This window comes from Osmia bicornis, chromosome 1, assembly GCF_907164935.1.
Source record: "Osmia bicornis bicornis chromosome 1, iOsmBic2.1, whole genome shotgun sequence".
In the NCBI taxonomy this organism is placed as follows: Eukaryota; Metazoa; Arthropoda; class Insecta; order Hymenoptera; family Megachilidae; genus Osmia; species Osmia bicornis.
Genome location: NC_060216.1, coordinates 3,100,217 through 3,113,768, shown reverse-complemented (window position 1 = coordinate 3,113,768; position 13,552 = coordinate 3,100,217). Strand labels below are relative to the sequence as shown.

The following is a 13,552-nucleotide window of genomic DNA, read 5'->3' as shown; positions in this document are numbered from 1 at the left end:
CGAATATCTTCAACTATCATGCTGTACACCCTGGTCTGATCTGTAAAAATAAATAAGTTTAATAACAATTACTTTTTGAGTGTATACTACTTTAATCTACAAACTGGTACCTACACTTCCTGATGAATCCACTCTTACTTTCCTATTTCTCACCAAAATATCTTGCAATGGTGTACAGAGTATATTCTCATTGAACCTACGATGAAAAGTTATAATCAGTTCTAATCAATCTGCATGCAATAAATTTGTAAATGTATGTGTTTTATTTATCTTTATGCTTGCATTGCGAAGACCTGGTTCCTTTCCTCCCTTCGTAGAACAGGATTTTCACCATTGATACTGGTCACTGAAAATAATTAAAATAAATTCATATATGAAATTCATGATCATTTCCAATTCATCCAACTACTTGTATACCAAAAGTATAAATGTCATACTTACGCTGTCATACATTGTACTCTTCCTGTGAAAAGTAAGGAAACGTAGCTGCAAGTATCAATTATTAGGAGAGTGTGAAGAGACCCACCACCACCCCCGTCATAGACGGTCCTCTTCACTCTCCAAATACTTTCATAGTTACATTCTTTTACGTACTTACATTATTTTGTACTTCTATTATTCGACAGCTCTCCATATGAGCTGAATGCACTCGTCGGTGCATTAGTGACTGTGGATGTTACGCGGCATAGCATACCGCTCGCGGATCCATAATAGCAGTCTTATACTTTTAAGACATCGTCCGTTTTGCCTTCTATGTACCTGGTAAAAATGGTAACAATGGTAAATTCATGAACCGATGAATTTACTACATCAATTTAGAAGCACGGTCAGTCATGTTCAATAGCACATTGTCTAATTGCTAGAAACCTTTTCTAAGCTGGTCGGAGTAGTATTTTTGTCACGTATCAAATCAATCACCATGAAGCTTCAAAAGGTCCAACATTAAACAGACCTTCTACAGTACAAGGCCAGTAAAGTCAGAACGTTTATTTGGCACTCGCATTGTCCACAAATGCTCAAGACGAGCAGTTTACAATCTTTTACGAGGTCTTGCCTTTCACGTTACTTAAATTCTAACTTTCTCTCCGGGTCTTAAGCGGACCCCCTGCCGTGCATGTGTCTTGTGAGCTCTACCAACCCCCCGACAGGGTTCGAACCGTCTTCTGTGCTCTGTCCCAGGTACCATCGGTCAACAAGACCATCTGGGCCCACAGTCGCTCTTGCCTGGGAGATATCACCGGTTCCGTGCAAACACGCACCTTAAGACTCCCACATGCACCGCAGCTGCTGGGTTTTCGGCTAGCTTACATGGGAAATGTCCAGCGAGGTGATTTGCTGAACCGTCAGCCTATGACCATTAGACAAACTTCAAACGTTTGCTAATTGGCCACTTTTCGTCAACACCTTCCTCGTTGGACTACCTCTCTGCGCCTCCTTGCTGACCGTTCGTAAGACCCAGGAGAGGGAGAATCAAAAACTTGGAACGAGACATCCAGACTCAAAGAAACTTCTCGTTGATCATCAGATCTGTTCACATCGTCAATATTCTTAAAGTCAACTTACACGTTCTATCATACACTCCGACTTAGCTTCATAGTTCAGCTTTGACATACCTCCGAGGTATTAGTTCTCTTAAATACATAAACACCAAAGACATTTGTACAACCTATAAGCATTAAACATATCTATAAATCAGTGTCTAACAAATTTATTCTCCTTACAATTGTAAAAGGTTGTAAGGACGCGACGCATCTTCCGGTCGTGGATTCGCGTAACACAACGGCTTCCTCTACCGCGAAAGCGTACGCAACAGTGGATTGCAATTGCTTGTTTGACAGCTCTCCATATGAGCTGAATGCACTCGTCGGTGCATTAGTCACTTTGAATTATATTTTCTTGTTTGACAGCTCTCCATATGAGCTGAATGCACTCGTCGGTGCATTAGTGACTTCGGGTTGCAGTTTTTTCTTTGACAGCTCTCCATATGAGCTGAATGCACTCGTCGGTGCATTAGTCACTCTGTACTTGTGTACTTGTACATGCTCCTCCTGTTTTTATATACGGTGGTTCTCTAATCGGCTGGTGTCGATTGAATCTACTATCTATGATTTCTGGCAACATGCAGTCCTCATAAAACTTCCTCAGTTTTTCCTCCATCTCTGTTGCCCAGAATGTATCATTTCTTGGCACTTTTATAATTTTCATTCCTTTCGGCGTCCATAAACAGAATAGAGCGCATTGTCTATTCGTTATGTGCAACTGTCCTTGCACTTGATAATAGTAATAATGAATTTTGTTCCTTTCATCACCCCGGAAAATACGTCGTATTGCAGGAAGTTGCTCTATAGCTTCAGCAGGCGATAAATCCTTCGCCGATTCCGGACATTTTACTTCGACGATGGTATCATCGTCTACGATGCCGTCAGGTGTTGCACCTAAGTAAGGCACACTGGCATCGATGAAGAGACCACATGGTCGAATACGAATTCCTAATTCGTCTTCTAATTGCCTCAAGGCGTTTGCTTCGTTCTCCCTTCCGTATTCGAGGGAACGTATATTCGGTATTTGCGGATACAGAATACTCTTCACAGTATTTGCCCGCGGTGTAACTTTTCGTAATCTGCATATCGTCCCGAAATTTGATAATCTATCTGTAAGCTATCCACTTTTCGCTTTTCGCTTGATCGCGAGTTTCCGCTTCGATCGTGTGCCGCATCGTCTGCCACTCATGGAGTATACCCATATGCCTTTCATACTCGGAAGAGTATACAGTCTCGTCCATATCTGGTTTTGCTGCACTGGGGCCGTAATCCTGGTCGTACGATTGTTTCTCATTTCTGAAGGAGGATGCTTTCGCTTCTTTTTTATATTTCGATGCCATTTCGGCTGCATGCTTCCGACGTTCTTCCATCTTTCTTACGATGGTTGTCGGCTCTTTATTCATTGCCATACTCAATTTGCTAAAGGTCTCTTTACTGTTAAATTGGACGACAGCAGCGGAGACTCTACCATGATACGATCCTCCTCGTCCAAAGTTTATCCTTTTTCCTCCGATGAATTTGGCAATTATATTATTAAAGCTTTCTACAGCATTATTATTCAAAGCGTACAATAAACTTTCAGCTTGAGCGAAGAGTGGCTGCATCGCTTCTTCAATGCTTTGATATATACCACCTTGCTTCAATCGTGGAACACAATTTACTCTGTTTGGGTCAGAATACTTGTTGCAAAAATATGCTAACTTCTAACACTCCTTGTGTTCACCGAAAACATGACTCGGTACATTTTTCATGTCCTCCTTCAAATTTTTTATTTGATCGAGTAGTCGGATTTTTTCTTTGAATCGGTATTCTGCAGCTTTCTTTATTCCAGTACGTAGCCGCAGAGCATTGCCCTTTACGACAGCTCTTAGCTCCTTGTAGCGGCCTTTTGCTACGATGTCGTTTATTTTTCTACTGAAATTCCGTAGCAGGTGATTGGTGCATTCTATTTTTCGTATATGCACCATATACTCTTTATATGGATCATTGTCCAATATTTTCTTGTGCACGCTGCTATCGCCATCGGCAACTAATATAGAATATACTAGTCTGTGCATTTCTATGCTGCATTTGAATCCTTCGACGATAGCAGCACTTTCCATACCGGTTGAACTTTGCTGACGACCCCAGTTTTTGAAACAGCGATGTTCGCGTGCTGCTTCTTTCTTTTTGCTGCTGTTTGGCAAATCATACAAAATTTATTTCTAACGCTGATATACAGCACTTTTTCGTATGATATCCCACGATGGCTCCTACGCCAGAAAGAGAATTGTAATCTCCTCCGCGGTACGATCTTTTCATCCAGCTGCCATCTGCGACAACTGGAATCCATGGTATATTATAGCCTGCAAGCACATCGCCTCTTGCAATAGCCAATTCTCGTTCCTCTTTTCCAGCTTCTTCCATTTCTTGTTGTGCGGCCACTTCGAAGCCATCGATTATGTCATCCTGACATTTCTCGTATATCCTTCTTGTCATGCGAGACATGTTCACACCAGAGAGTAATTCCTCCAGTTGATTATATCCGCCGCCCGTAACCATTGTTGCAGAAACAGCGGCATGGTTAATATCCATAGTGCCATCATTCTTTCGAAGACACGGAATTTGTCCTACGTAATTGCACATTCGGCACTGTACATCATACGTTTTTTCTAAGCCATATTTTTGACATCCAATTATTTCGAAATGTTCAATGCCACAGCCAATAGGTGAATGATTTGCAAGATTTTTTATTTGTTCGAATATATATGCAAAATCAGCAAAATCTATTCCTTCCGAAATTGGTTCTTTTGGCTGTGGTGGTTCGGCTTTCTCTACCATCCAATTATTTCTTCGTCTTCATCGGTGGTATTCAATTGATCTTCTTCTGTATAGAAATCTCCTTCCTGTACAATTTCTTCGATACTTTCCATTTCTTCAATATTTTCTATGTTTCTTCATATGTCCTCCGTAATAAAATCATCCGCAGCAAATGTAGTTTCTTCGGAGGTACCTGCACAGGTACCTGCTTCCGCCGCGGTACCTTCACTTACCGTGAGGCATGCTGCCTTTTCAATTGTTGCCTGCAAGGAAAATGTGAGTAATCAGTACAGTATTGCCTGGAAATAAGCAACTCGTTCGGGATCGAAAAGTTGTTTATTACGGAGCGGTATGCTGTACCGTTTGACTTTGTTCTCGAAACGGGAAGATGGAGAACACGAGAAACGAGTGAGAGATCGGAGGTAGCGGCAAACCATAAAATGATCGGCCGAGCAGCGATGATATTTCTTGAAAAGAGATAGAATATAACATGTTCTCTCATTTTGGCACTAATTGTAAATTGGCTTCCGAATGAACGTAAAATCACACGAATGAAACACATCAGAATCGCTAATGCCAGAATAAGAAAGGATTATATATATTGTAGATAATAATTATACCTAAATTCAGATTCTTGTTATAAATTTTAATTACGATTGATTTTCCAAGAATTGCTACTGTGGGAACTGTTTGGTTTGCCACTCGCTCTAAATCTGATCGCTCTGTCTTTTATAATTGCCGGTTGCTACACGCGCTTCTCTCTCATCCTCCCACTCATTCTCTCTCGCTCTTTCCTCATCGAATCTATCATTCGCTCTGTTTGAAAGTACATGCGATCACTCATTCAGTGTTTCATATTCGCGCACGTTCTCTCTCCCTCTCTCCCTCTCTCTCGGGCTGAAGTCTCGGTTCGAGAACGATACAGTAAAACCGGGATATGTATATGCAACAGAAATTGGGACCCAAGCATTTCGTTTATAGAATCGAGATGTCGAATGCGGGTTACGCGCGACGCCAGCCAAGCGTGAACGTAGAAAGGGACAGACAGTAGAGGAGAGAGAGAGGTCAAATGGTTGAAAGCGAGGAGCCGAAACGTATCGGTGTGACTAATGCTAATTTCATTATAAAACTTTTTTATTTTTGACTTTTTTTAAATACAATTTTTACTAGCGCATTGGTGAGATTTTTGTGATTGAAATGATACCGAACACGATATAGTTTGAATTATATTTATTTATTTATTTATTCCGAATATACTGCGGAACTATTGAGTGCAAATTAGGTGCTTTTGATGTTAGGAAAAGCCGGGATTTCAAACCGGACAGTTTTTTCCTATTGAAAATTAAAGTAATCTACCAGCTAACAATAATAATAGAATAATAATAAAATAAATAAGCAATAATAATAGAATAAAGAACATCGAATCGACACCTCGGCTGCATAATATAAACGATGTGTGCGGACGCAGAACCGACACCTCGCCTCGCTTGGATATGCGCAATGTTTTGATTCGATCTCTCTGGCTTTTCGCCAACTTTTAACATCAATTTTATCAAGTAATTACAATTCAAGCTATATCGTGTTTGGTATCATTTTAATCTGAAAAATCTGAACAATGCGCAAGTAAAATTTTATTTTAAAATAGTCAAAAATAAAAAAGTTTTATAAATGAATTAGGATTAGTCACACCGATCTGTTCGGCTCTTCGCTTTGAATTCTTGGACCTCTCTCTCTCCTTTACTGTCTATCCCTTTCTACGTTCGCGCTTGGCTGGAACCGCATGTAAACATAGAATCGACACCTTGGCTGCAATGTGTGGATCGCAAATCACCCTTGCATTTATTGTGCATTTACTGTACATCATAATAAGAAAAACCATGCGGTAGAAAAGAAAAGCAGGCATAGTAGAAGAAGATACAGTAAAATCTCAGTTACTGCATTTTGCTCAGGATTGAATGCGATTAGTAATTTATACAGAGAAAACAAAATACGAACTCTAATATGTACAGGACACGTTTCTCGAGCGAGTTCAGCTCGTCTTTGATGTGACAGCCGCGAATCGAGGCAGCGTACGGGGATAGAATCGAGGCAGTCTATTTTTGACCCGTTTTCTTTTCACACATACATATCTGCACAATCGTCTCCGCTACTCGCAAGCTGACGCAGACACAAGGAGGCATGTCCTGCTGCGATTCACGGCTGTATGCCTTTACAAGCACACGTGCAGTTGACCGCTCGGAAAAGATTTCTTTTCAATCCTTGAAAAAGTCCAGGTTTGCGAAGTGTTCGATTGCAGAAAAAGTTTGGGAAACCTTGTTTTAGAATATCTCTTCAACAAGGGGCTGCAGGTGGTATTTCATTTTATGGGCAAGTTGTAAACTAATGAAGAAACGAGGGGTCCGATAAACACGTGTTCGCCTTTCTCGAAGTAAACCCTGCTTGACCGCGCCGGTGACAGAAAGCAGACCTATTCAATTGTTAGAAACATTTTCTAAGCAGTTTTTCGAGCAATTCACAATTGACTAGTCAGTTTCGTACACGTGTTTAGGAGGTCATGGGAACGTTTCGGACAATATTATGATGACACTCTAGTACCAGTAAAACCTGGATAAATGCAACCAACATTGGGACCCAGTGGTTGCATTTATCCAAGCGAGGTGTCGAATCTCGGATTACACGCGACGACCAGCCAAGCGTGAACGTAGAAAGAGACAGACAGTGGTGGAAAGAGAGAGGTCCGATGATCAAAGGAAAGAGCCGAAACGTATCGGTGTGACTAATACTAATTGAAGTATAAAACTTTTTTATTTTTGACTTTTTTTTATTGAAACTTTTACTAACGCATCGGTGAAATTTTTCTGATTACAATGGTACCAAACACGATATAGTTTCAATTATAATTACTTGCTAAAATTGATGTTAAAAGTTGGCAAAAAGCAACAGAGATCGACATCAAAACCAGTCGCGGTGTTGGCTCTGGTTTCAAAGGTTTCATTTATCCAAGCACGGTGGCGATTCTGGGCATTTAATGTTGCATTTATCCAAGCAAGGTGTCGATTCTGGGCATTTAATGTTGCATTTATCCAAGCGAGGTGTCGATTCTGGGTATTTAATGTTGCATTTATCCAAGCGAGGTGTCGATTCTGCGTCTGTACACATGTTTTCTATTCAGCCGACATGCCGACTCTGTGTCCGTACACATGTTTTCTATTCAGCCGACATGCCGACTCCGTGTCCGTACATATGTTTTCTATTAAACCGACATGTCGATTCTGAGTCCGTACACATGATTTATATTCGTCAATTCTATGTTGCTTATTCTATTACTATTGTTTATCTATTCTATTATTATTCTATTATTATTCTTAGCTTGTAAATTACTTTAATTTTCAATAGGAAGTAACTGTCCGGTTTCATGGAAATCACGGACTTTTCCTAACATCATAAAGCACCTAATTTGCAGTCAATAGTTCCGCAGCTTACAAATATTCTGAACGGAACCGTGGTAACAATAAGTTTATGAAGCCATCGACCAGTTTAGAACTTTGCTGGAAATATTTTCCTGTTGATTGCCTACCTCTATTGCCTTAGGGTTAGTATGTTTCATTTTCGGGTTGTTTATTGCCCGCCATGGTCACTTCGCAACCACCTGGAATTTCCTCGATGACACAGGGGTAGCCTCGCTACCTGAGATTACCGCTAGTCGAAGGCGGTGACTACCATACCACCACTGCCAAATATGTTCAACCAATGACAAAAATCAGTGAGAACCGATTGTACCAATCGGAGTAGGTCACCCCCGCCAAAATCACCCCGTCCGAGGTGACTTAAACGAAAAGAAATTGTTACCCGGCACTAGAATCAATCGAACTGTCGATACATATTGTTAGTGAATGCTTAAAGTGTTTAACATGGCGCCCAGAAAGAAAGTAACTCTATCCTTAGAGGAACGATTGCGCGTGTTAGAGGACTTGAAAACTTTTAGTATTCCGCTCGTGGCCAAAAAATATCAAGTGAATCGGACAACGATTTGGAGGATAAAAAATAGTGCACCAAAAGTTATGGATTTCGTTGACAAAGGGAAGATCCAGCGAAAACGACGAAGAATCAGAGCATCCTTATACGATACATTGGAGCAAAATTTGCTGGCTTGGTTCATCGAAAGGAGAACTCTTGGTGATTTCATAACGAATGCTGTAATGATAGACAAAGCAACAGAATTAAAGAACAGTATGGGGCTGCCGTTCGATTTTAAAGTTAGTAGGGGCTGGTTCGATGGATTTAAAAAAAGACATAATATACGTTTAGTGAAAGTTTATGGGGAAAGTGCAAGTGCTGATCAAGATTCCGCGAAACAATTTTGTGACGATTTTACTAAATTATTGGAAGATGAGAGTATACATATAGATAATGTGTACAATATGGATGAAACTGGGCTTTTCTGGAAAGCCTTACCATCGAAGACCTTGGCAGGAAGAGAAGAAGGGGTTGTGAAGGGATATAAAAGTCGCAAAGAGCGAATTACGGTGGCGCTATGTGCGAATGCATCTGGGACGCACAAGTTAATGCCGCTAGTGATTAATAAATACCAAAATCCTAGGGCACTGAAAAATTTCAGAGGCAATCTTCCAGTTATTTTTAAATCGCAGAAGAATGCGTGGATAACGCAACCATTATTTTATGAGTGGTTTGAACATCATTTTAAGCCCGCTGTACGGGCACATCAATTAAGGACTGGACTGACCGGCAAAGTAATATTGTTACTAGACAATTGCGGAGGACACAAAGTGCCGGAAGAACTCTTAGATAAAGATAATTTTAAGATTATGTATCTTCCTCCTAATACGACCAGTGTGATACAGCCAATGGACCAGGGCATAATAGCCAAAATGAAAACAGTGTATCGCCATAAAGCGATAAGGAAAGCGACTACGTATCAAGGCGGGATAAATCAATTTCAAAAGCAATTTACACTAAAAGATTGCATACAAGTTTTGGACGAATCATGGATGGAAGTATCTCCCAACAATATTATCAATTCTTGGAAAAAAATTATTCCCAATCAGGAAGATTGGTATCGTCGTGCTATGAGGGAAGACATAAGCACCTTAACAAATGATTCATACATAGAAGAAGATATTGTACGATTTATGTCCAATTATGAAGAACAAGAAAGAAGAGGATTCATAGACGAGGAAGATAGAGAAGAGCAGGAAGAAGAAGAGATGCAAGAAAATGTAGGCGAGCAACATAATGAACAAGAGGAGCTGCAACATTTGTTTGAGCGTATGGACTTGCATCTATCTGTACAAGCGCCTCTTATTCGAGATATGTTTAAAGTCATCAAAAACCATGTATTAGGTAATGTTTAATATTCATTATAAGTATAGTTGTATAATTTTATAAAAATTATAAACATAATTTTCATTTTAATAATTAATTTTTATTTTTTAGGCACCAATGATTAAGATCCTCGTCCTGGATTTTCTTGGTTCTTCTTCTTCACAACTGGACAGATAACAGCACTTGCACTTTCCCCATAAACTGTCACTAAACATATATTATGTCTTTTTTTAAATCCATCTAACCAGCTCGTACTAACTTTAAAATTTAACGTCAACCCCATACTGTTCTTTAATTCTGTTGCTTTGTCCATAATTACGGCATTCGTTATTAAATCACCAAGAGTTCTTCTTTCGATGAAGCAATTCAGCAAATTTTGCTGCAATGCGTCGTATAACGATGATCTGATTATTCGTCGTTTTTACTGCATCTTCCCTTTGTCAACGAAATCCATAACTTTTGGTGCGTTATTTTTTATCCTTCAAACCTTATTCATTTCAATATATGACAATATTTATTATAATGTACCATTTTATTATTATTTTAATAAATAAATATCATTCAACCTATATCGTGTTTGGTATCATTTTAATCAGGAAAATCTCACAAATGTGTTAGTAAAATTTTCATTAAGAAAAAGTTAAAAATAAAAAAGTTTTATCGTTCAATTAGTATTAGTCACACCGATATTACGGTCGGATCATATTACACGGTTTCCTCGCCGAGCGGCTCGGTTCGGCTTAGGGGGATCCCCCCAAGTGGAGGGGATAGCGATGTTGCACTTATCCAAGCATTCTTTCGTTGCATTTATCCAGGTTTTACTGTATTTTGTTAGTCAAACAATATTTTTATGAAACATGTTTAGGAAATATGATGTAGTATAGAAAAAAATATATATATATACTGATCGAATTGAGTATTCTCCTCCTTTTCGAAGTCGGATAAAAAATATAATTACTTTTCTTACGTCCGGATAAATATTTCTGGTACGCAGGAATGCATGAAAGATTTGACGATCGATATTGCTACGAAATGGGATCGAACGTTCTACGACGACATGCACGTTCTTTTTTTCCCATTCAAAGTGATCAAGATCTGGGTTACGTTTATTTATTTTAGACGAAGTCAGCCGTACACATCGGTGGGGATATCCCAGACCTCCGAGCGAGCAGCCGCGAACTATCCAAAGTATATATGGAACTGAGTAATAATAAATGTTATAAAACAAATACGGGAATTTGAACTTTCATTTCCCCGGATTCAGGACAATAGCGACAAATTGAAATACCATCCTGTGACACCTCAATAAAAAAATATACTTCGAAATTGGAAAATATTCAAATTGTAAGTAGGATTGTGGGATATGTATAGCTATATAATTCGTCGCGCGGTATTCTTACAAAAAACTGACTTGACCTTGACATCGCTTCTAGTACCTCATTCATAAAGAAACGTACTATTATCAAACAGAAATATATTAAACAATTTTCACTTGTTGCAATAATTCGTGAATAATAAAAGAATAAAAAGGGGACAGTGTTACACCTATGTAGTAAATTTTATCATCGTCTCTCGGTTCGAAATCTAATTTGTACGACGTAGGTTCAGCGAACAGTATTCTTCGATCCTCGCGATTACTTTGTCGCTGTCAATGGATCGTAAAAGAGAAGGATACAACGAGGGCCGTAGCAGCCGAGAAATAAAGCCAGCGGGTAGTAGAGCGAGAATAAAGGTTCCATACACAACTGCATATGCGAGGCTGCACAAAATGTCTGTTATAATTCAATTAGTAAATATCATGAAATAGTGAATGTCATCCGCCTTACGATAGTCGAATTTAAATATATAACCTAAGCTAATACATCAATAATATTCATTTGTAATTGAGTTTTTCTTGGAGTCTTGTATATGCAGTTGTGAACGGAGCCTTTACGTTCCCCCGATCCTTATTTCTAAACAGCGCATAAGTGGCCAGCGGATAGCAACCAATCCTGACGCAAAACGTATAGAGTTTGAAATAAATTTTATGCCGTTTTTCAAATGAAAACAAAATGCTACATTAGTATTGTCTAAATATATGTAAAGAAGAAAAGAGAAATAAGTATTCACAAATGTATAACATATAATGAAATTTAAAATTTCTACATTTCGTTTCATCGGTACAAAAGTTGTAGGGACGTACTACTCAGATTTTTCACATAAAAGTAAGTCAAAACACAGTATAAATTGCATTATTAATTAATTAAATAAAAATGATGAACGTAGAAATGGGAAAACAATGACTGAAGCAATAGTGCTGAAGTAATGACATGTGTTGCGGTACGCATAGCATAGAATGTGTACGTAAAACATAACTTACCTTTGTCGCCACTTCTTATTTTTGGACAAACTTTTTGTACATAAATTAGGCTTGTTCCTGTTTGTATTGCCTTTCAAATACCGTTTGTCTGTATCTGCGCCTTCCTTTTTTTTCCATACCAATGGAATTATCGCACGTCGCACACACTTATCACACACTTATTACAAATTACGCATAAATGAAACAAATCACAAATTATGAATGTTCCATATATAAAAGCTCGATTGCCTTCTGCGTCTTTGCCGTAGTGCGAACGATGAAAAACTGATCAGCTTTCGTTCTCACTGCATTAGATGCAGATCTTGAGAGGCTGAACGAAAGATAAGGAGAAAAGGACAGATACAGTCACTCACAGTGAAAATCGTCCACCCGCAACGGGGCGTATATTAGTATAAATAAAATAATAAATACAAATAAAATACAACGATTTCGCATATGAAATTATTGTACATAAATAACTACATAATATAATGTAAAAGCAAAACATTCTGTGGAATAATAATCTAGATATGACATTGCAAATAGAATCATGTCCGAAATGAACGTCACAGTGAAAATCATCCACCTACAACAACGTTTGATAAATTGCAATAGTTATTTGATTTTGTTATTTTTATTGAGTGATTCTTACCGAATTTTGTGTGCTGAAAATAACTGTTGCAATTATCCTGTGCGTATACTTTTCACGTATCAACGACTTTATTAGGGAAGAATTCATATTTCATTCTACAGTTATCCTTTCCCACTTGCCTAACGGCGAAGGAACACCCCGCAAGTATGCGCGGACACGCCGCACGTTTTGAAATCTTTGCGCATCCTAATTTTTACGCGGGCCGCTGACGTATCTCTGTTTCCTTGGTGCAAGTGAAATACAAAATATCGAGTGAGTGAGAAAGGCAATTTGGGCCTTGTCCACCCTTGAGGACAGCAAGGGCTGCATCGTCAGAAAAACAGTGACCGTCAAGAAGTGAACATCGTAAGTACCTTCACGCTTACTACTCCTGTGTTTTTCGCTATATGTGCCGGTAATATTTATGAAAGTGGTCGAATTCCAAATTTTCCGTTTATTACATTTCATTCATTTTTTTCATACTTTTTTAGTGCATTTTGAAGAGGGTTGTATTTTTTGTTAAAAATTATTTTATCTTTTATCGTATCATGAGTTGGGGCATGGATTTAGGGAATTTATTACGTATTATATCAACATGATACATAACAAATGTAAAGTTTGAATTTTGTTTTTGAATTTGAACTGACGCCACTTTCATAATAACTGACACAGTTCTACATTTTACTTTCAATCCAAAAGTGTATTTAGACATATTCCGGATAAAGTTTCATTACCGTCATAGTATTTATGTAATTTTTGGTGCAAAATCTATTATGAACTGTGATTTTGTGAGTGTACGTGTATTTCTTACGCTCAAAGATTCGTGTATTTCTTTTCATGTAGAATAAGAAACGTCATGTTCTAATTTAACCGCGATATGTCTATAAAAGGTGTATACAT

At 38.6% G+C, this 13,552-nt stretch overlaps 1 protein-coding gene across 1 annotated transcript; it reads left to right on the top strand.

Moving 5' to 3' along the window:
• The first annotated feature begins 8,251 nt into the window (after window positions 1–8,251).
• LOC123987975 (jerky protein homolog-like) lies at window positions 8,252–9,712 on the top strand. Its single transcript, XM_046286542.1, has one exon. The coding sequence runs from the start codon at window positions 8,252–8,254 to the stop codon at window positions 9,710–9,712; it is 1,461 nt and encodes a 486-aa protein (XP_046142498.1).
• Window positions 9,713–13,552: the final 3,840 nt, after the last annotated feature.